General features: G+C 39.3%; 1 protein-coding gene across 3 annotated transcripts in view; it reads left to right on the forward strand.

The window, feature by feature from the left end:
* The window catches only part of LOC150079175 (uncharacterized), a 55,006-nt gene extending 32,048 nt beyond the window's left edge, over positions 1-22,958 (forward strand). For all 3 annotated transcript variants that reach the window (XM_090382574.1, XM_090382573.1, XM_090382575.1), the window contains exon 2: positions 21,014-22,958. In XM_090382574.1, coding sequence (XP_090238700.1) covers positions 21,221-22,117 — 897 coding nt within the window. In that variant the 5' untranslated portion in view covers positions 21,014-21,220 and the 3' untranslated portion in view covers positions 22,118-22,958. The remainder of the gene's footprint in view (positions 1-21,013) is intronic.
* The last annotated feature ends 222 nt before the right edge of the window (positions 22,959-23,180 follow it).

The raw sequence follows: 23,180 nt of genomic DNA on the forward strand, positions 1-23,180 counted from the left end.
GACAGCGTGTTTGTGCCGAACAGGCTGCAACTCGAAGAATGTTCGACCTCCACTCCAACCACTGTGCCAGAGTAGGTTAATTCTTCATCCGATTATTATGCGGTAAAAGTCGCCGTTTCCTGTAATCAAGTGAACCAGTTTTAGTGCGCTGATTAATATAAAATCTGATTGGTCGTTTACCATTTGTGGCATCGACCCTAAACTTGTAATAAATGGAGTAGGAAATGACTGCGCAATACTGTTATTCATGTTACCGAGAGGGCAGGTTGTGTACTAACAAATAACGCAATGGAACCGAATGGAGTTTGTTGTTCATCGAGTAACCAAGTAAAGTAAAGTCACATCGTATATCTTAACTGAGTTAATATGATGTGATGTGACCTTACTGATACGTATGGCGAACAGGAACGGCGTCCAGCTTCCGTTCTGAGCCCTGGTTTGAACGGTACGTTTCAAGGGTTGTCTTTGATCTGAATTGTTGAATTAAAAGCACTTCACCCGTGTAAATTTTTATAATCTAGTTGTTCTCAGGAGGGTCTACAAATGATGCATTTCGCGGATATTTTCCCCACCTTTATAATGATTATAATCCTTATTACGATGATGTAACTGCAAGATTATAATCACTGGAGAGGAGGAGAAAGTATCCATGAAATATGCGATTTGTAACTTCTATTAACAATAAATAAATGCTAAAAGCTTTACACAGGTCAAGTGCTTTCGTTTCAACTCTTCAAATTCTCTTTCGTTTTATTTTTATTTTTGTTTTACTTCAAACTTGCTGTGTTATTATGAAAGAGCTCGATTTGAAACTTCAAATGCTTATATAGAAAAAGCTAGTGAAATGATACGTATATGATAAAGTGTGGAGGGGAAGGGTAAGTCCTATATGTGAACCAAAATTTAGATAATAGGATATTGAGCGAAGGCCATAAGCTACCTATTTTATTATGTATAAATTGCGTGCTTTAAAAAGCCATTTCATCTCCGCCCGAAGTCTTAATGCCTTTTCAAAATCCTGTTTCAAAAGGTTAAGTTATCCTCAGAGGCTTTGTTAAACTCTTGCCACTTTTTTAAGAGAATCACGAGTTTCAGATAACTGTTATCGGCAGTTATTATGTAAAATATACCAGGAAAGTATTTTATATTACAGTGTCAAAAAACTTATGTCAAAGAGCATGTTTCAGGATGTTGGAGCACGTGGAGGTGCTCCATCTTACTGTCCATGTTGTCTTACTCACTTAGACTTCTACAGCATCCTTTCTTTCCGGATTTATTATTTTTTTAAAGTCTGCAATAAGAAGCTCACGTATCTTGAGAAGCCAGGAGTTTCCTCGATACTGCCTTATCTATCAACGCAGCTGCACTAGAAGAAGTTTTTAGGTTGAATATGTAAATAAGATTGATTATTTTATAGTTAACGATGGGAGACTGGATTAATTAATACAAGCTCGTTAAGTTAATTAAATATATGATACATTAAAAATTTCCAGCGTCATCTAATTAATAAAATTAATAAAGACAAGAGTCAGTCATAGAGCGCTTATTTAAGAAGACATTAAGTTTGTGGAAAACACCTTCCACTGATGATTTTGGAGTTCATCACACGCTTTCAGGCTCGGGAAGTAGAAGTTCGGAAAATGGTATGGTAAAAAACAAATAATGAAAAAAAAGCACGAAATTTGCTAGCAGGAGAATGAGGAAGGGCGTGTTTCAGATGAGAAGGTGGAACCTTAATGGGAATGAAACTAAGCGTCACGTTAGGTGTACCGCAACCCGAATCAAAACGTGGTTCTGATGAAGGTGGCAAGCAAAGGACTGCATTCATGTTTAACACCTCAATCAATCGACATTCATTTGATTTCTCTGTTTTGCTGCACCTCGAAAATTCCACGAATCCAATAAAGTATTTTCAAACTATGGCTCCATCTCATTTTCCGATCTCATCTTTCCAAATCGAAAAATGAGATCAGAAATACTGCTTGCTTAGTTTAAAAAACACGACCCTCCAAGGAATCCCAATGCAGATTATATATTAACGTTATAGTTCATCATTAACCCATATAGATATCATTTAATAATTTAGCCGAGATTAATTTTATCAGCGTACATAAGGGCTGGTGCTATCTCTCGTGGAAATCTCATAGAATTTATTCACTCTACGCAATTCCATCCCACTCCTTGTAGTAAATGCTACTAATAAAAACTCACGATTATTACTTTTACAGCAGTGTAACGAGATAAATAATTAGGGAAGGACGTTACGCGGTTGTTTTCCACGAAGCTTAATTACTATAATTAATAACCACTCTTATACCACGTGAAATTAATAATATAGTTTATTAATTTCACGTGGTATAAGAGTGGCTATTAATATACGATGTATAGTGGTTTGAGCAATAAGCTTAATAAACTACATTATTGATTTCACTCGGTATAAGAGTGGTTATTAATTATAGTAATTAATCATCAGAGATAAATAATCCTTATACTGTATATTTTCTAATTAATAAGTAAAGCACGTTCCATTGTTTTATTAAAAATCATCCGGAATGAACTACCTACGAAGAGGAAACCTTAGTTGGTACCAAAGAAGATTAATTTCTTCTCACACTCCATTAGCTTGCAGTGATTTGATTCATCTCTGTTTTCCACGATCGGCACTGAAGCATATTAGAGACTGCGAAATTCAAAATTTACAAATTTACGTATCAGTTTAATCAGCACTGACGTTAAGCAGAAGAATTGATCGTTGGAGCAACTTTGCCCTTCGCTCTTTCCAAATCATTTATTCTTGTTCCGTCCAAGGCCGCAGGAAGAGTCACGGGAGACTCAGAGGTGCCCATAAAAAGGATTGATAATGTTGACTAGTAGCCTATGGCGACCTTGAAAACGGCGACTAAGAAATCACGCTGTTTCTTAGCCCAGGGTCACCACGACAAAATACAACTGAGTCATAAGCGTTCTGCCAGGAAACTGTTGTCTCCGGATGTTATGTCATGTTCCAGACTGAGAGTCAGATGCGTGCCCCTTTTGTCTACCCTCGTGTGTCGGTAGGTGGGGCTGCAAAACACGAAACTCGCTTTTCAGTTAAATTCCTTCCTGCTTAACCAGTGATTTACTTGCGCTGTTTTATTTTGTCGTTATTCTGTCGCGTTGTTGCTTATTATCACGCGCAATATCAGGTAAGATGCCGCGTCACTTTCTGATTCAGGAACATTCCGCAGAAAAGATTTATTACAGCGATTTCGCAATGCAAGATTGACAGTTGGCCACAATCTTAAATAGCGCAGTCAGAGATTAAAATGTGCCCATTGTCATCGGGATATTCAGTTCACCCATTTATTACGATTTATCTTATCTCTGAGCACCTCTTAACAAGAGCTCGCTGTATCACGTCAAATGCCACGTTCACACAAACATTGTCCTATCACACTCTTCTCTCCACATTTAGCAACAGGAGTGAAAGCAGGCTATTCTCCGATGTGTTTTTAAACTTCTCATTTCTCGGAGTTTATTGTAAGTTATTACTTTAATTTTGGTATTCCCCGATTACAAAGATTAACTAGTTTCGATAATTTAATTGGCAAAGCTGTATTCATCAATTCACTACAAGGCAATTCGTGGTTTAGAGTCTTTCCAAAAGACTAACAGAGTGTTCCGTAGCGGTGTTTTCTAATAATATCTTGAGGTACCCACCTCCTTTCATCCACATCACTTTCTCAAATGTTTGAAAAGTATTTTGTGTCTCTGCTTAAAGTAATCAACAAAACTAAAGACGTCTGTTGAGAAGAAGAAGGTACAGAAACAAATATTTTTCTTCCAGAAACTCTTTGGTAGGACACGAAAACTGAAAAGTCAGCCAGTCTTTGCGGGAACCACCTTATTTTCTTTGAAAAATCAGTAATTATTTATTAGTGCCTGTGTTCTATCATACGCGTATTCTGAATTCCTGAATAATGGTATGGAGGCAAGTTGGTTGTTCAACATTAGTGTCTCTAACAGGATTATAACGATTGCTAAAAATGTAATGTTTATTGAGAATTATAAATAAAAATGATGGTTGCCCGCCATCATCCTAATAGGGACTAGGAGAAGAATCTGTCTTCAGAATGCGTCACAAGGTTCCTGTGCAGTTCCAAGAAAACGTCCTTTCTTCATCTCATTGTGGTTGACGGATGCGACACTTATAGGAATAGACATTGTGTCCAAGGAAACAAAGCCCTGATACTAACAGCTTTTGAATAACAGTCTCACAATCTCTCTCTCTCTCTCTCTCTCTCTCTCTCTCTCTCTCTCTCTCTCTCTCTTTCTCTCCTTTATCCTAAGAATGGCGTGGTTGGCACAGCAGCGTCAAAGAAATGTCCTTATCAGCCTTTGCACGGCAAAGACGCGTGGAGTTTGAATCTCCCGTCATGCGAGTGTCGTTGACTTGTCGCTGATAAGGAAATGTAGTTGATACTGTTGATATCTCTAATTACTTTGATCCCGTGTTCTCACAACTACCGAAACTTGTAGCTTTTTTTCTTCTTTTGTTTTTCAAAGGCAAAAGATTACTTGAAATGCAGTAGCCATAATGTAGGGCGATTGCTGTTTAGACCTACGAGAAATGGAGACCTGTTCATAAATATCTGGAAAAATACAGTTGCGCATCGAATACGGGATTATATTTACTGTCCGCAAAAAAAAAAAAATAAATAAAACCTGAATGTTTGAAACATTGATTTAATAATCTTAACGGTTTGAAACAACCTTCCAGAAAATGGCATGGATCTCATCAAACTATCCAGGGCTTGATCTCTATAAATATAACCAACAGAAGGCTTATAAAGCCATGAAACTAGCAGAAACATATGCACTTCTACAAATGTAATAATCGAGGGAGATTGAACAGTTTTTAGGATGCGTACACCCAAACACTCCAGTCGGCAATCAACAACGACGAAATGCAAACCCAACAGAATTATGAACATGAAAGATTCCTCAGACACACAGACAGTGAACTGCGAACACTAACTTAATCAGTTCAGTCTTTTAGTATCTGTTCACAAGTTTGCCTGAATTAAATACTCCGATTTTAATAATAGTCTACTGATTTTAATGTTCAAATTTGCAGGTTCTTATTGTTCTAATTCAAATTCTTATATTCTTAATATGCAAGTTGATTTATCAAGTTTACCTTAAAAGTATTGTCGTGGTTTAGATCATCATAGTGGAATGGTTGTCCAAAGGAGTGCAAACGAGTCTAGACTAGTTATAGATTTATTAGATAAATAAACCCCCATAAATTAGAATGTATGCTTTTCTCCCTCAAGAAAATGCTTTCCAATAGACAAGTTGATCGAACACGCACCCCAAATTTCGTTTTCTCCACTACCTTGCGATGTTTCTCAGACCGGAGTTCGAGCCCGTGACCACCAAATACGGAGAATGCGGAAAGGTCAGGGAATGACCACCGCATATCCCTGGAGCAATATGGCTTTAGTTGCTAATGCTCCTAAAAACCAAATAACAACAACAGCTTCTCGCCCATGCTGGCTATGTGGGATTGCGAGACTGTTCTCGCTACCATTAAATTGCTATTTTTCGCTTAATTTTGGTATGGGCTACCAAAAAGTTCAAGACTCAACTCCACCTCCTCCAGCATAGAGCAACTGCAATGGTACAAGGCTCAATGTTCAGAAACTTCCTGCTGAAATATAGATATACGCCGTCTAACAGCTCCCAGGTCAGCCTCGAGGTCTCTCGACGGTTGCTGATATATCGGATTCTCTCCGGATTCAGATCCTTTACTCAGACTTAAACAAGTCTGAGTAAAGAGTCAAGCTTCTGTTAACGCCTTACAAGTCCAAACATGCCCTTGATCTCTTGCAGTAGAATTTTTGAGAAACTTTATTTTATCTTGGATATCACATTTTATTAGATTGGGTGCGCTGCACTCGCTGTATCACTCTGAGAACTGACCGTGGCCTTGATGAGAAATAAGGTAGGAATTTGGTAAATGCGGGATTGCAATATAAGTTGAACGCATTTGATTAACCTACATGCCGCTCCATGTTTGATCTTTGCTCCAGTGATCTCATTAAAAGCGTATCAGAGAGACAAACACTTTAAAGGTCTAAAGAGAAGTGCCATGTAGAAGTATAATAATTCGCATTACTTTCCTTAGCTCATCTGTCCATAACCATACATGGACACCCAGCATACGCATATAGAAGGACCAAGGGATGGGCCTATCAGCGCACTGTAATTGCAGCAGGATGTACTTTCAGATAATACACACGTATTTTACATCATCAGCTTCTTTCTTGGCGATTTTTTATTTTTTTATTTTTTGGTTAGAAGTGACATGAGACTGGCAAGATGCCAGGAGAGACGAACGGAGATAAAGGAGTCGGGCTAACCCATATAAGTAATGCAGCTTAACTCTTACTTTACAAGAACACGTTCTAGCGAAAGTGTGCTGTCAGATTTCTCGTGACTCTCTTAACCTTTACTACCAAGGGATAAAAGATTTCTTTTGAGCCTTCGGCAGCGAGTATCACGTGCGCTTGCGGAAGCAGATGCATGAAGAAAACCAGTTGGGAGCTATTTCCACATTGTGGCCGGAAAGGAGGCCATTTTGGAAGTGTCAAAACTTATATGGACATGTCCGGAGAGACATCACCGCTGCATAAAGACATGGGACTTCGGGCATCGTATTCCACTTCCGAGTAATCCTCAAGTAGAAGAGATGCTGTCTCCACCAAGTATACAATACTGTATTACCATCCTGAATTCTGCCCAAGAAACATCAGTATCTGTGCTTATGTCTGGGGCAAAATTATTGGGTGAGAACGTCTTTTTTTAGTTTTCCGAAGCATCCCTCATTAGTGCAATGCCTTGACCTGAATCTCGCACGCCCTATTTGAAGTGAATCATGTGGCCTGCAACAGCAGATAAGGTCAGTGAGTCAGCGGGTGAAGTTCACAGTTCCGATATAGAGACAGCCTTCGCAAAGTAATCAGTCCTGGATAGCCTTCCCAAGTAACCAGACCTTCAGTAACTAGGTTACCCCACATCCCATCATACAAACTCATTAATGGGAAGAAGTATTGAAATTTATGAGTGTCTTAACTGCAGAAGCATTCCAGCAGAAGGAAATGATTCACGTTTTCTATAAACTGCTGTGTTGGTATGTTTCTTAAAGGATCCTTTCTCGGTAGTGCAAAAAATTAAAACAGACATAAGCATACAAACTTTGTATTAGTACAGAAAAAAAAAAGCTGGTAATGTTATAGATCTCTCCACCCTCACAATCAGCTACTTTCATATTGTACCACTACTGACATCGAATCTATGGTACATAACGAAAGTTACGCCTCTATTGCAACAGGAGGTGTTGGTGCCTCTGCCGACAAAAGAGAAATTTCTGTTGTTGAGATTAGGGCACATCAGCAATATCGGCTGTGCTGTTCCAGTGTCTTATATTTGTACAAGGGCGTGGTTACGATCCGACTTACACGTTGTTTGGGATGAAAAACCTTAGGTTACAGAGAAAGCCGTTACTCCCTCTGTCTGAGATCGACTAACTAGAACCCTGATTGAAGCCCAAACAAGCGATTGTCAGAAAACATAACGAGTACTTAAAATTTTGAAAACTTTGACTCCGTTTGTGGTAAGTAACTCGCTGCCTCACCTTACACGAAAGTGCGCCCACTGGAGTCCAGTTGTGACGCGCTGAATGACTGAAATAGGCGCTTTACGCATTTGCGCACGCTCCAAAACAAAGGCAAAAACAAAACTGAATGCGTGACGATGCAGACCCGTATTCTGAAACCATGATAGTTGTGTGTGGAAATTACAAATTCCCATTCGCGCATACTTCTAAAGCTGGACAAATGAAAACAAAGAGAGAGAGCGCAATTTAATACTGTACACGCTCAAGGTTTTTCGTTTTGTAAACAAAGAAACCCGTTGGGTAATTACTATCGAGGCTTGTATGGTATTTTCTATTAAGAAAGAATATTAATAAAATAATTGTCATTAAGAATGATAATAAGAAAATGAAGTGGGACTCATTTTCCAAGACAATGTTTCAGTATTTTCGTCAAACTGTGTGTGTGAGAAGTACAGGAAATTGCTGGTCTCAAACAAAAAAAATTGTGGGTGTTATATTTGACTGGAAAAGGTTTGCCATCGCAGAAAAATAAAAAAAAAGCTAGTTAATGTTCGCGGTGCGTTAAATTTCAGGCGCATTCTATTTTTCCTTAATTCGACAATTCGGTGAATGTCATTTCACCGAATTGTCGAATTTCACCAGGGACAGATTAAAGATTGAGATACAAGAGAACGTTCTGTACGTTCCATTTCCATTACTCTGTTCCAGAGACTAAAAGTAGAGATCGTTAATGGTGCTGGCTGGGAAATGCCGATCTTCTGACGTTCGGTTTGCAACCCGCGCTATATATATATATTGAAGAAAGTTTGTGGTAGACTAAGAGTAGGAGGTAAGTTTCCCCAATCATCAACCAATTCATGCTCCTGGAAAAGGATACGATTCAACTGGGTAGGTTTGTTAATAAATAACCTTAACTGATTAAAGGTGTTACGGTATGGACGGAGTCGTGCTGAAATAGGCACGTGCTCACTTTATAACGTCCAATGAGAAGGATCGACAGGAGTCCTTTTATATAAAATTAATGGATAAAAAATATATCGCTTTCTTTTTTCAAAATTTCAGCATTCCTCCTTTCTAAGTCGCCAAAATTTCTCTTGTTTCCTAAACCTCCATCGATTTTGTTAATTTCTGATTTCTGTGTGTTACACCGAATTGTCGTATCCACCAATTGTTTTTCACCAAATTGTCATACACATGCGCCGAACTCTCGTCCTCTGGTTTCTTTACCTTCACTGTAATCCAGTCCATTTGGTCTATTTCCGTGTTGTGTCAACTAATCGTCGGTGGTTATACTGTTGTCTTTCCTTTTTCGTAATAACGTCCTGTCAGATAGAAATGGTATCCTCTCTGGACGTTGATATCTAGTCCAGTCTTTAGCGTTTACTAACTGAATGAATCAGAAAAAGTTGCTTTTCTGCCTTCTCTTCTTCTTCTTCTGCCCAACCTTGTAGTCTGTATCCTGTTCTCGTGAAAGTCGTTTCTTCTTTAACTCCTATTTTTCTTTTGTCACCCTTTCCGATTGTCCATGCTCCACTTCCATTGGGTGTTGTTGGATTAGCTGATATATATGTGAACATCGTTTACTTTTGTTTTATATTAAAAGGCGGCCTCGAACGCCTAGATAATTATTCCATTTAAAACCACAGATTTGGAGACCGTGTAGTCCATACATGCAGGGTTACAACAAAAAATGAGTCAACAACTTCAAAAATTATTACAGTGGAATGGACCATTTCAACGTGTTATATTAAATAAACACGGAAACGCTGAGAGTTTTTTCTTCTCAATCTGCCAGTAGTTCACAGGTGTTCAGTATGGACTCGATGGGTCACCTTGCAGACACCCACACGTTACTTCCTGCTGGCTATTCCTCAAATAGCATTTTCCCTTGTTTATGTATGCAGTTAGATCATTTCCTTCCTGCTTGAAGGAAAACCTTCTTAAATTTCCTTCGATACAGATATTGTTTCATGAAATGCGAGCTCACAAAACGTTTTACTTTTTTCACTAGCGCAGCCACGTATAACGCATCCTGCCACCTGCACTATACAGACGAATCACCAAATTTAATGGATATATGTACTTAAAAATAAAACTTTCCGTGTAGGCGTTTTCTTACAAGTTTAATCAGCGAATATGTGTATTTTCACTATAATAAATTTTTAAATAGTAAGATTCATTCTGCTATTTCTTCTCCCTCGCAGTTACTGAAATGGAAAAGACCCGAGGCCGATTAAAATTAAGAAATACCGCCCTTCGAGTGGAAGGAATGTCTGTATATGGTTTTTCATCCCGTAAAACAGACACCACAGAACACACCCAGTTTTAGGCACACGACACGGGTATTCCTCATGGCCTTAGTTACTTCGGAGCAATTCTAAAACAGCCCGAACCCTCTGTTTAATAAATATCCACAATAAAGCGGCACTTGTTCACCTTACTTGGAGTACTGGACCCAGATTCATAGCCAACCATTTAATGAACGTGTAATGCCAGCGAATAATTAAAGTTATGAATTCAGAACTTCGTTTTATGCCATCGCTGGTCATTAATTACACGCTAATTGATTATTGTAAGCGCGCACAAATCTGCGCACTATTGAGCAGTGAGGGCGAATAATTTCTGAATTACTTTCGCGCAAAGTAATGCCTATGTATTCGCAGTCAATGACATAACAGGAATGCGACTAGCAATCGCTATTTACTCCTCAGAAGTCTTCGTACGAGCAATTACTGGAGAGTTTAAAGCCACCTGACCCATAAGAAAGTCTTAAGCGTTCGTGCAATACGCCAAAAGCCACGTATTAAATTCTACTCCTGCGTTGGGGTTTCATTTCTACTGTATACACACGCTTCTGCTCATTTGTTAACGGTTGTCCTTGGCATAAATGCTGTTCTGTAAACATCCCTGCAACGAGCTCAAACACACGCAACTCAAACTGGCGGGGATTCATTTCATTTCCTTTCATTCTGCCACCAGCGTCCAGCTGAGGACAGCTCTCTTCAGATGTGGAGGATCAGTAAACACAGCTGCTTACATCTTACATCACTTTTTCCCTTTCTTAGGTTTACGTCTGCTACTCGTTTGGAGGTGCGTACGCATCCACTTCCTTTTCTATCCACCCACGTTCAGTTTGCGATGTTTGAGATTTTACTCTGTTTACGTTTTTTTACTTAGTTTATTAAAAATAATAATTCGGATTATTTTCTCTCCATCCGATCTTGTTTTGTTTTTCTGCTCCACTCTTTCATTCCACACTTATTGCAGCTTTCTTTCATTTTAATGAACCTTTGTTCGTATGTGAACAGAAGACCCTCATTTGCCAATGGGGTTTCTATTTCCTGTTTATACTCGATCCTGTTCCCCTTTCTCCTTTTGAAATTTTTAATATCTAAAATACAGTAAAATATAACGCTAATATCTTTTAGAAAGCTTACTCTTTGATATAACAATTAGTGACTGATCACGTGCATACTTGTGATTAAACTGTAATGGATCTCTCGTGGGGCCAAAGCACGATTATCAAATGTTTTGACAATATTAAAGCGCAAGAGATTTTGGACGTAATGATACTCTTTTGTTGTTGCCATAGGCAACCGTGGCAGATTTCGTTCTCTCACTGCTGCAGAAAACAAAGAGGGGTTCCCACATCGGCTGCTAATCTCGTCCTTGGAGGCAACAAAAGAGTCTGGCTCTTGGCCCTCGTTTCGTGTAACGTTGTGTGTGTTTATGCTCGGTGGGGTGGGTGGGCGTATGGAGGTGGACATGTGTGAGATAGGGTGGGCAACTTGCGGTGTTTGGTTAACTGCCTGTTGCCACATTATTTCTCCTTTCTTATCTTAAGGGTTTGACGGATAATTCGAATCCAGTAACGGACCATGGGAAAAGTTGCTTGTTCTGCAAAATCTTAAGTGAGAATTCCGAGTATTTCCCCCCCCCCCTTGCCACTGCTTAAACCTTAATAGCAGTTTACCCTTTTCTTGTTGAGCTTTTAGAGTCAGACGATACTAAGCGACTCTTGCAAATCAAGAGACCAACGAACTGCCACCCACTCACTTCAGTGGTCGTCTGCTTCCAGGAAAAACTGGTTTGTTGTCGGGGTTCCATCTGGCTCTAACAAAATATAAGCGGCGTCTTCATTGTGACTAGTCTTATTGTCGTCTTTTTAAAACTATTTTGTTAATTCTTTTGTTTTTTATTTATTATCATTTTATTAGTTTTTTCTTTTCGTTTTTTTTTATTTCCGGCCGATATATTGTGTTCTTTATAACGTGGAGTTCGTTTGGTAAGAGAATAGAAAACTGGATTTTAAGAAGAAAATCCTGTGGTCAAGTTCCAACTGAGGAATAATTCCACTTGAGGATTAGATATTTTGTTAGAACCAGATGGACACGACACGCTGAGGCAACTAAAACCGAGAAGCCAATATTGGTCTGTCTGTGAATTGAGCGTGTTCCATGACTAGTTCGCCTATTTTGCTGGATATAGAAAAAGAAAAAAAGAACTTCTGACACAAAATCTTCTACCTTGCCAAGCGCTGACTGCCTCCACCACCGCTTGAACATCTTTAAAAGTAGTTGACGCCATCGATGGTAATAAATCGCTCTGATTATATCCAGAGGTATGATGGTCTTAGAAAAATATATAAAATAAATTTTCTGTTTATTCCGGGAATACCACATCATTTAGAAAGGTTTCATGTATTCTAAAAAAGACAAACGGGCAGTTCAGATAGCCCCCAGATTATGGTGCCCGGGGCAACCGCCCACTCGCCAGTTGTTCAGGCATCATGGCGAGTTAAACATCTCTGTAAAATTTTAGCCGCCATTACCAGCTGCAAGTATCCGATGAAATGTTCAAATCTGAATTTGGGTGGATGGTGTGTTCTGAAGCTGCAATCGTAACGGCTTCTGTAGAGGGACCCGAGGTGTAGTGGAAGAAACTGCGCCTGTGTCTCAAGCGGAGGGGACAACGCGGTGGCCATGACCTTGTGAGTCGTAAGGTTGAGTAAGACTCCTTACGGCTTTCTGCTTATCACTTCACTTTGCCCCTCCTCAGGGTCACGTTTAGTATCACAAAGTACGGTAATATTATTGAAGTTGTGAATTCTTTCGGCCGTTTGTAGCCATCCCAGAGTATAAACAGAAAACTTATTGGAATGTTTTCGGCCAGTGCACAAAATATAAGCGATGGCTTCATCGTGACTAACCTTATTGTGGTCTTTTAAAATCACAGATTGCAATGCCAGAATCTTCTTCTTCTGGCGTTATAACCCAGGATGGGTCTTAGCCTTCACAACAATGTTCCACCAGAAAGCCCTCCCAGAAGTCAAACTTCTCCAGCTTCATATTCTCAATGTCAGAATATAGATATAAAACACAGATTACAAGAACTCACAGTCACCGAGTGCATTTCTCTGAAGCTCTTTTAAGAACCTTTTATGTTGATATTTTTCGACTGTGAAATGCTGTGTCATTATTAGACAGCTCACCATTGCGACTTGGATGACAGTGATGAGGACGAGTCAGGAAGTGACGGTATTTTCCCCCGGGAAAATGCGTTTTTTGTTTTATTTTTTTCAAGCCCAAAGAACAAACTGTAGAAAACCGCATTTATAAACAACTTCGCGTCCCTTTCGAAGAAATGAAGCAGTAAAGCAGGCAGCTACACGCACACTATTAGCCATAAGCTCCTATAAGTAGTTATTTAAGAAACTCAATACAATGGAGTAGGACTGAAATAAGGTCAGGGAACGTATTGCATAATTCTCGTCAAGGCCCTATCCACAGTGAATGTGGTGCGATGATAGCTGTATGTCATCAGACAGGAAAAATCTGAGTCATTTCTATAAAGCTGGTGTAAACCCACGACACTCCTAGTCACCGAAGATCTCCCCTGTTGGCATGGAGACTGCCAATACCAGTCAGTGAAAAGGTATTGCTCACAGCTTCCCGTTGCTTTCATTTCAAAGTCAAATTTCTGTCTGAAAAGCAAGTAAATAAATAAAGTAAAGCGAACTACAGAATGAAAGCAGTCAAGCTGATTTCGAGACACGCAGAGCCTCGCAATTGTATTTAACACAAATGGTCAACAACCATCTTGGGTCCTTTTCTCTCTCAAAATAAAAATACGGAGATTTGTATCGACCACTCTGTTGTCAAGCGTGACAATGCGGGAACCCAAAATTGAAAAAAACAGTTGTTGATGAAGGAAGAGCAGAATAATCGCACGCTATTCAAGTCCTGTTCTGCTCTGTAAATATTCCGTTGAATTCTATATTTTGCTTCAGTCTAATAACTCTGTATTGTGAAGATATTTGCGTGCTTCTCTTAAGGGAACCAGCGTACAATGAAGACTTCATCTCGTGACTGAACAGACTTATCAGTTGACTTATTTCTCGGCTATTTCTGTTATTGTTGACTCGAGACACCATCATCGGAACGATTGGAAGATAGGGCTCACCAACGCCCCTCCAGCTTCACGTTTAGCTTACATCTACAATATTATTTTCCTGATATTTTGGTCTCGCTATTCCTTCCATCAACAATCATTCAAGAAGGATTTTGAATGCTGTATAAAGACCAAGTCCAGTTTCCAATTTTGATGTCTGCTTTGGGGTTCAGATTATAAGAGCTCGCTTTTGTTCATTAAGGGTATTTTAAGGAGACTGTTGCGCGTGCAAATTTATCTAATTGGCGTTTTGCTCGAAAGAGGGTCTCTGCGGTCGTCACCCAGCTGGGCTGTTGTGGCGTTGTGAGAAACCAGACAGTTTTGGTTTGCCATTTTCTGCGCTGCGTTTTTTTGTGTGTGGGCACTCCGTCATTAGCGGAACAAAAGAAACAATGCGACGGAGGTTCACGGAACATGTAATTATGAAAGTGACCCCTTAACGGAGGTTCATTTCTTCCGCGTGGCTTCACGCATTAAGAAGTAGGTGAAAGCTCCGCACATTGGAGCGAGTCACTGGGACGCCTGAAAGGAGATTTTAAAAAAAGAAAAGTTACTTTCCTAGTTCCACCAGAATTCTGAAACAGATCTGCTCACACTTTCTTCAAAACGAGCAATTAAAATTCTACCTGCAGGGAATGTTACAATCGGTTAATAAATCAAGGAAATGTGAGGGGAACAACCTCAATGAGCCCGCCCCTGGACTTCTTATTTTCTTGCTTTTAGCGGGACAACTAAGACCTAATTGCGTATCAAATATCTAAGTTTTATCTTAGGGGTGTGTATATAGCGCCAACCCGAGGTACTTTGGCAATTGGGCAGTGACAAATTCCAGAAATCCGTTTTTCTTATCAGAAATATTGACGAAGCTAATTTGAATATTTTATAAAATATTTACCATCATTCATCAAATTATGCGGACTAAAAATATGAAACTAAAAACTATCGAGATCTTTATACTCACATAATCATTGTCAGAAATACTTTTTAAGCGCTTCTTTTTTAAATAGTACAAAAATAATTTTTGAATTAAAATTATAAATGCTGATAGCATCGATATAAATTTTACGTTGTAATAAAAAATATAAAAACATCGGTGACTTCTGTCAAATCCATGCTTGAAGTAGTATCATTTTCAACACACACTAAAATTGCTAATTGATGTAATATTTTGGTTTCTGCAACACCCTAAATAAAAACGCAGCCGGGGTTTATATCCATGTAATAAAGATTACACATTGTCCAATTCTGTTATTTTAAAAAATCATGGATGACATTGAAGCAAACATTGAAGCACGACTTCAAATTTTGAAGCAGAACAGCACCAGGTTGTTTTGGACATTTGACAAAGCTCAGCTCTGGTCACCAGAATGCGGGATCGGTCCGTTTTGCGTATTTTTTCATCAACTATTCGCATAACTTTCAGTTTTTGCTCTACAAGATGATTTGATTGGTCATAATATTTAGCTAATTATTCCTTATACATCGCTTTGTTGCTCTCCCCTTTGGATACGTGCCCTCGTGGGTAACACAGTTGTTAGAATCGCCGCCCTCCTACACCGAGTGGAAAAGACCTGGGTTCGAGTCTCGTCGATGACGAGAGGAATTTTTATGGCACTTTTTCACAATGTGGCTGGGTTTGTCGGTCTCAGGCGAGGGTAGCGTGGTTTTTTCTCCCGGAAACGTGTGTTTTTCGTCCAGTAAACATAAAATCGGCCACAGAACACACGCAGTTTACAAACAGTATATATGGGCAATATGACCTTAGTCATTAATGCTCCTAAAACTCAATAACAGCAACAACAACCTTTGGATACGTAATTGCTGGACATTTTCCTTTAAATTATTTATTAATTTCTGTGTCCTTGACAGAACAGATTCCTGTGAAACCTGACCAGGCCCTGACCTTGGTCCAGATGCTTGCAGCTAATGGTACACCACGCCATCCTGTGTCCCGAGAGGTCGGATCAGCTGTGTATTTGTTCTAAACCGTGTTTGCACCAGTAAAATTATTGTAATTACAGTAAATAATTTAATCGAATATTATATTATAGTTTTTATCAAGGGGTTTATATAAACTATAGTATTAGATTATATCAAGGGGTTCTACAAAGTCTAAATAGACGACATAGGCGAAATTTTTTTCAGTTCGGTTCAGTTCAGTTATGGAAAAAAAAAAAAGAAAACAGAAGACACGATTTCTTATGAAATTGTTAAAAGTCATCAACATCAAACACATGTTTACACGTCTCGAAAAATCCTGAACTACAAGAAGATTATGAAGAATATAGTTTATTAACTGATACCTGAAAATTGGAGATTCCAAAGATTTATAACAAGAAGAAGAAGAAGAAGTTATATAATGGACTGAATAACGTTTTCAAACAAATCGTGTTCGATCTAAATATGAAGAAGAGATCAAATCAATCCAGATCTGAAAATTTCTCTTGTAGCAGCCAAAGCACACACGCACACACACATATATATATATATACTGATGAGGGGGGTCATGGTGACCTCCAACAGTTATATTCTTCACTTTCCCACTCGATTCGGAAATCTCACAGATTCATCCACAACTCCTGATTACTGTACTTATAAATTTTCAGGTGAATAGCCTCATAATACAGTCGTTTAATGATGTTTTTGTACTGCCTTTGAAATCTGAGCTATAATCAGTCTGAGATTGCCATTACGTCATCGTAATTACACCCCAAGGTCACCATAGCTCGTTGCTAATCGCATGTTTTTCATCCCTTTCTTTCTTCGTAGGCATTGTTTTTAAATGATCTTTTAATTTTTCTCTTCAATGACCAAATTTTACTGATGTAATTAGTGAAATTTTAGGTTCGGAAAGGATTTTAGCGATGTTGAAGAGGGAGTTGATGATTCTTTCTGCGTCATCGCCCAACTAGCAATTATTTATGCTTGCTTGATGTACTTTTTGTGAGAAGTGAATGGTTTTCAGTAAACTGTTTTGGATTCCAAAGTTACTAATAGTTGTGATGTACAATAATAGTTTAGTTTAATTTTCCTGAGTGGTAGGAATTCGTAATTTATAATTATTTTAAAATAAAGTATTGCTAATGTCAAACATATATTTTCGGTTCAAATGTAAAAGCAAGTATTTTCAGGATATTTTTCAGAATGGGTCCTTAAGGCTGTCGCGGACATTCTCTCTTGTATGTTAAGCTGGGCTTGCTATCTGGGAGTCTAAAACCCTGATGAAACTGATATTCAAGTGACGCTCAAGTCAAGTGGACCGAATTTCGGCAAAGTCCAATCGTTCTGTCACAACCAAATCCTCCCCTTGCACCTTCATGATGGTAGGTCTGTTAGTAACCCTACATATAACCCCCATGTGCAAGTCCTGAAATACGGCACTTAGTGTGTACTGTAGATGACGGCGCCTCCGTAGCCAGGTGGGAAGGAACAGCAGTGCGTAGCACACGCTTCTTGATTAGACCGGGGTTCGAGCCGGTGACCACCAAATACGGAGGATGCGGAAAGGTCAGAGAATGACCACCCCATATCCCCGGAACAATGTGGCCTTAGTTGCCAATGCTCCTAAAAAAACCAAACAACAAACAAACAAACAAACAACAACTGTAGATGACCACCCAGATGCGAACCAACATAAGAAGAGATCGAGATCTGGGGTCCACACCACATGGAGTATTGCCGCCTCTCTGTGTTACTAGGCAATGCTAGGTGGTAGATGACTCTCGTCAACCGATGCAATACCGACACTTTGCTTATTGGAGGCTTGAAGTGGTGGAACTCATGTTTAGTCTCCAGAGCAAAGCTCCAGCAACTTTCCATCTCTTCCATCGTGCAGTATGATTGATGTCTTTTGAGGTTATGATGACATAATGACGAGATCCAATTTCCTTACATTTCGAGGTTACAGTTGTAAAACGATATTCGCAGTCCGGCCGCTAGTTTGTCCACCAGACCGAACCAATTGGTAATTCTCCAGGAGGCAGGATTCAGTATCAGTTAGTTAGTTTGGGTATATTTTCGCTGCCTCTATTCTGCCAGACAGCGACTGAAATAAAAAAAAAAAAAAATATATTATTTTTAGGCCACCCGAATAATCAAATTCATCTGCCGTGCTGTGTATCTTATGTCTGTTAATTGCGTGTGTTCTATGGTCGATTTGTCTGTTTTGCTGGACGAAAAACCTTGGGGGTAAAACCTTGTTATCTATGCCTGAGACTGACTAACTCAGCCATGGAGTGAAAAGAGCCCATTAAAGTTCCTCGCGTCATCGATGGGCCTTTTCCGCCCAGTGTTGGGAGGACGGTGACGATACCACTGTGCTACCGCGCAGACGCCAGACAGCGACTGCAGGAAGTCCGAGTAGTGTGTATGCGGGGACATTGTCTAGTTCACGTTATGTCAAGGGGCTGGGTATATTCTTTCCGTGTGTACGCCATATCCAAAAACTTCACTACTTCGTGCAACATATCCTCCTTACCTATAGTTACAAGTGAATACATCATTAACGGTCAAATTAATAGAACAAACTTATCTGTGAAAAGATCTAAACTCTCCAAACACTTCCTCATTCATTCCACAAATATACATCGTCTCAGTTCCAATCTCTGTGATAATAAATAAAAATAAATAAATTTTCTGTTTATACTCCGGGACGACCAAACGGTCAGAGGAGTTCACAAGATAGACAGAATACAAGAAACAGCACCGTATTCAGTAGTCACGGGCTTGAACCCCGGTCACTCAAGGCACGTGTACTTATGCACCCGCGCGCCTGACCACTAGGCTACGGCGGCCTATTATGTCCATTTCCACTTACAGTCTGCCAAATCCCACGTACTTTTGGCCTAATTATCGGTTGATTCAGCCACTGCTCATCTCACTTTTTGTCCTAATTGCTTGTTGTATGATTCCTTTCGCTTCAGAGGTGGTACTTGTGCATATAGGCAGAAGTCCACTCTGATATTCCCTGTCAGAGACTCAGTAATTTGGAATCTTCAGTTTTCGATCTTCTCTGGCTTAAAATCTCTCCACCCCATTCTGTCAAATTCATCTATTGCCCTTATCATACTTCCCCCCTCCACTAATCACTTGGAACTCTTTGACTTTTTCTCTCTCTTTGAAATTTGACTTTCTTCAATCCAACTTTCCTAATAATCAGGTAATTTTCCTTTGTGATTTTAATGTCCACAACTCCAGCTATCTTCCATTTTCTAGTCACACGGACCCAGCTGATCGAGATGCTGAAGCTTTTGCATTTACCAATAACCTCGCACATACTGTTTATTTACCTACCAGAATGCCAGACAAGTCTAACCACACAGTCAACACTCTTGATCTTTTTCTAACAAAAAACCCTTCTAAGTACATGGTCAAGGTAAGTGGTCTGCTAAGCACCTCAGATCACAAATTGGTGATGGTCGCTTCTCCAATGGAGCCTTTCCCTCATGGCCATTCTCAACCTCGTATTGTTTGGAATTACAAGAATGCAAAATGGGATGACCTGCGAGATTTCTTTTCTTCATTTCCTTGGTCGGTTACTGTTTCAAAACTTCTGATGTCAACATTTGCTCAGATCGTGTCAGTGAAATTATTCTTTCAGGAATGGAATCCTTTATTCCACACTCCACCTTAAAATCTCCTCTTTTATCTAAACCTTCCTTTTCCAATAAACGTGCTAAAGCTGTTCAAAATGAAAATGTTGCCTATAGCAGTTGGCATGAATCCAAATGTCCAGGTTCATTTTCTGCCTACACCAAAGCTCGCAACAATTGTAAAGCAGTTATTAATCAGTCCAAACTGATTAATTTGGATACGTTTTTGCACAAACAGCTTAACATATGTAGCAAATACTACATATAAAATACTGAATCATTTCATCCGATACCAGCAGATTAAGAACACGTCAACTGCAGGATTTGAGAGGTCAATAAGTACGGCTGTTTCAGATTCGAATGCCGTTGAAGCAGAATCAACTTGCTCTTATACAACTTTTTGGGTGTAAAGGACTGTCAGCGAGCGGAGATTTGTTGCAGGACACAAAGATGTATGGAAACACACTTACTTGGAATACAATGGAAAATGTAGGAAACATCTCCACCCATTTGATTCGGAACTTTTCATATCTTTCATAACGAGCCTCGGGAAAACGACTGAAGGATACCGTTTTCAGTCGGACGCTGATGCTCAAGTTGTCCGCGATTATTCTCATCAATAATGGAAGGTCGAAAGGTATAATGATCAAACCTTAGAATTTTATAAAATAAAACCGTTTCATTGGAAATAGAAAAGTTAATTAAAACCTAAGACAATAGTAAATAGTATTGAATCTCTATTTAAGTTGCTCGCGCCCCACAATTTGTGTGTGTTAAGCACCAAAGGCTATGAGGCATCGGTATATTATGTGCGTTACTGCGCTTATTATTCAGTTGGTTTGCTGGACGAAAAACCATGTAATCCTCGCCTGAGATCTACTAACTCAGCCATGTTGGAAGGAAAACATTCCAAAATGTAAAAATTCTTCCTGACATTGATGGATTCAAAGCAGGCCCTTTCCATTTGGTGTGGGAGAACGGTCACTTTGAAATCTAAAAGAAAGCATTTACGCTTTACGTGAATGAATATTTTATAGTTTATAAAATTAGACACAACAACTTGGAATGACATTATGTCTTCAAGGACATTATGTAAATGAACAACTAGCGTGAGATTAACTTTGATTTTAATTTATTCATTGTTGATTAATTTAAATTTCAATTTTTAAAAACAATGGCTCATAATTTACAGAAGCACGCTGCCGCTTTTATAAATTTGCAAAATATTATTCTCTCAGAGTATTACTGAAAATTAGTGCTGAATGGATTTAATTTCAATTTAAATTGATTCCTATTTTTTTATTTATAATAGGTTCAAAAAGACGAAAGCTCCTTCTTTAAGTGATGACTTGGAAATAAGTGGATAATAGATGGACTCCCATTGCTCAGTGGATACGTTTTTGAGCTTACTTAAGCGCTAATATGATGGACACGAATCACATTAAAATGGCTGAGGAGATGGTGATGTCATTAAATAAATGGTGAATGTGCTTTTTTCATCAGTCTGCTTTATTACCTGATGCGCTTCAGTGCTGATCTCTTCCGACAACCAACTTCTATTATGGAATTACTCGGGAAACCTCTTAGCAAAAATAACAACCTCTCTAAATCTTGTGACGGAAAGCTGAATGAACGCAACATCATTTACTCTTCCGGTCCTAAGATTCTGGACGTGCACATTAGACAAAATGGTGACGGCTACGGCCAGCTCATAGAACAAACCAAAAACCTGAAATCGGCATCCCAGTCCCATGATTCCGTTCTCATGACGAACAGCATGTCGAAAAAGTCCTACGAGGACGAACTGACGGAACAAGACATCTCTCAAGTGGAAACGTTCTTCGGAAGTCACAAAACATCAGTTTATGTATGTCAGTGTTTGGCCAATTTGTATTTCACTCGCGTAGATGGGAACTCCACCCCCGGCAAGTGGGACTTGGCCAGGACAGGGATTCCGGTCTTGCTGTTTGACAAAGGGGAAACAAGAGCCCGCAACAAACGCATGCTGCAAGTTGTGCTAGCAGAAAAGGGGACCGGGTTTCCCTTGTGGCGCGACGTCATAGACAATCTGACCAGTTATAAGGTGCAGGACGTTACTTTCCACACGATGTATTTATCCATGGACCATACGCGGATGGCGGGGCTGAGTTTTGATAACGTAGCGGCCGCAATGGAATTTTTCGACCAAATGGAGCAGCTGACCTCTGATCCGTTGAATATTTGCCTCTCGGCGCCAAAGAAGAAAAATAAAAATCGCAAGAAAAAACAGGACAAGGTTAAACTTCCCAAAAAATGTGATATTTCTCAGCCTTGTGTCTTTCAGCACGTGACCAGCGTGGCACTTGACGATAAAGAGCACCTGTACAGCCTCGCCACGTTAGTATCTGGAAGCCCGGAAGACAGCGAATCCAGTTAATCTGTGATTACGCGTTTGTGTCAAAACTAGACAGTAGGCAGGTACTTTAGGGGCCAATTCTGTTTGTTGTGGGAACAACACTTGCCAATGTTAATGCCGTAGACTCTTAGTAAGACTCGCGTATGATTATAGCTTCTATAAAAACATGTAAGGTACATTAGGGTAATCGCGAATTGTAGTCAACACATGCAGTTGAGAAAAATCCCTACAATTTCTCCTGAAGTCAATAATTACACGCAGGGTGGGGGTGGAAACACTACTGGAATTCTTCTAAGAAGGAAATGATGATTTAGGTCATTGTGACTGGACTGTGATTCTGTCCAAAGAAATTTGCAATTGATTATGTGATACTTCTCTACTATTATCGCTAAAATAGTTATTTTTTTTATAATTTAAATAACTTCCTCTTGCTACTCACTAAACAGATTTTCGTGACTATATGTGTGTGTATAATTTGCACTTATGGCTTTGATGGATCATCAAGGCAGCTAACCTTTTGTTTTTTGGTCAATCACCATCCATCTTGTGCTAGAATAGAGTGGATGGTGTTAAAAATGGAGGGCCGTTGGCATTTCTGTAAGCGACCTTTGTCAGATGTTTCAAAGCTATTATTAATCGTTGAATCTTAGTATTTTATTGGCTTTCCTTAAAGTTAAGAACCAGAAAAAGAAGAAAATAACGTGGCCTTTAGCCACGCCAAAGGCCACGTTATTTTGCATTCCTGATTGTGCGTTGTATAAAGAATGTATAAATCTCGTCCAAACTTACCGGCTAGTCAGCATGTCTTGAGTCAACTGTTATAAAACTTAGACTAACTAACACTAAATTGAATACTGACATTCCCACGGAATAGTTAAATTGTGTAGATTTGTTAGCAATGTTACAAACGAAATGTATACGTTTAAAAGAAAGTATGAATATATGAAACTGTGTCATGGATACACGTGTAATATTTCTTTCAAATATGTAATTAATAAAGCTACTATATTTGCACCTTTTTTTCTGAATCAGCTGGATAACAGTGCGCCACTCAAATTGGTTTATGCATCGAAACACGTTTTAC

Source organism: Mastigoproctus giganteus, chromosome 10, assembly GCF_048544385.1.
Source record: "Mastigoproctus giganteus isolate SK-2022 chromosome 10, ASM4854438v1, whole genome shotgun sequence".
NCBI lineage: Eukaryota > Metazoa > Arthropoda > Arachnida > Uropygi > Thelyphonidae > Mastigoproctus > Mastigoproctus giganteus.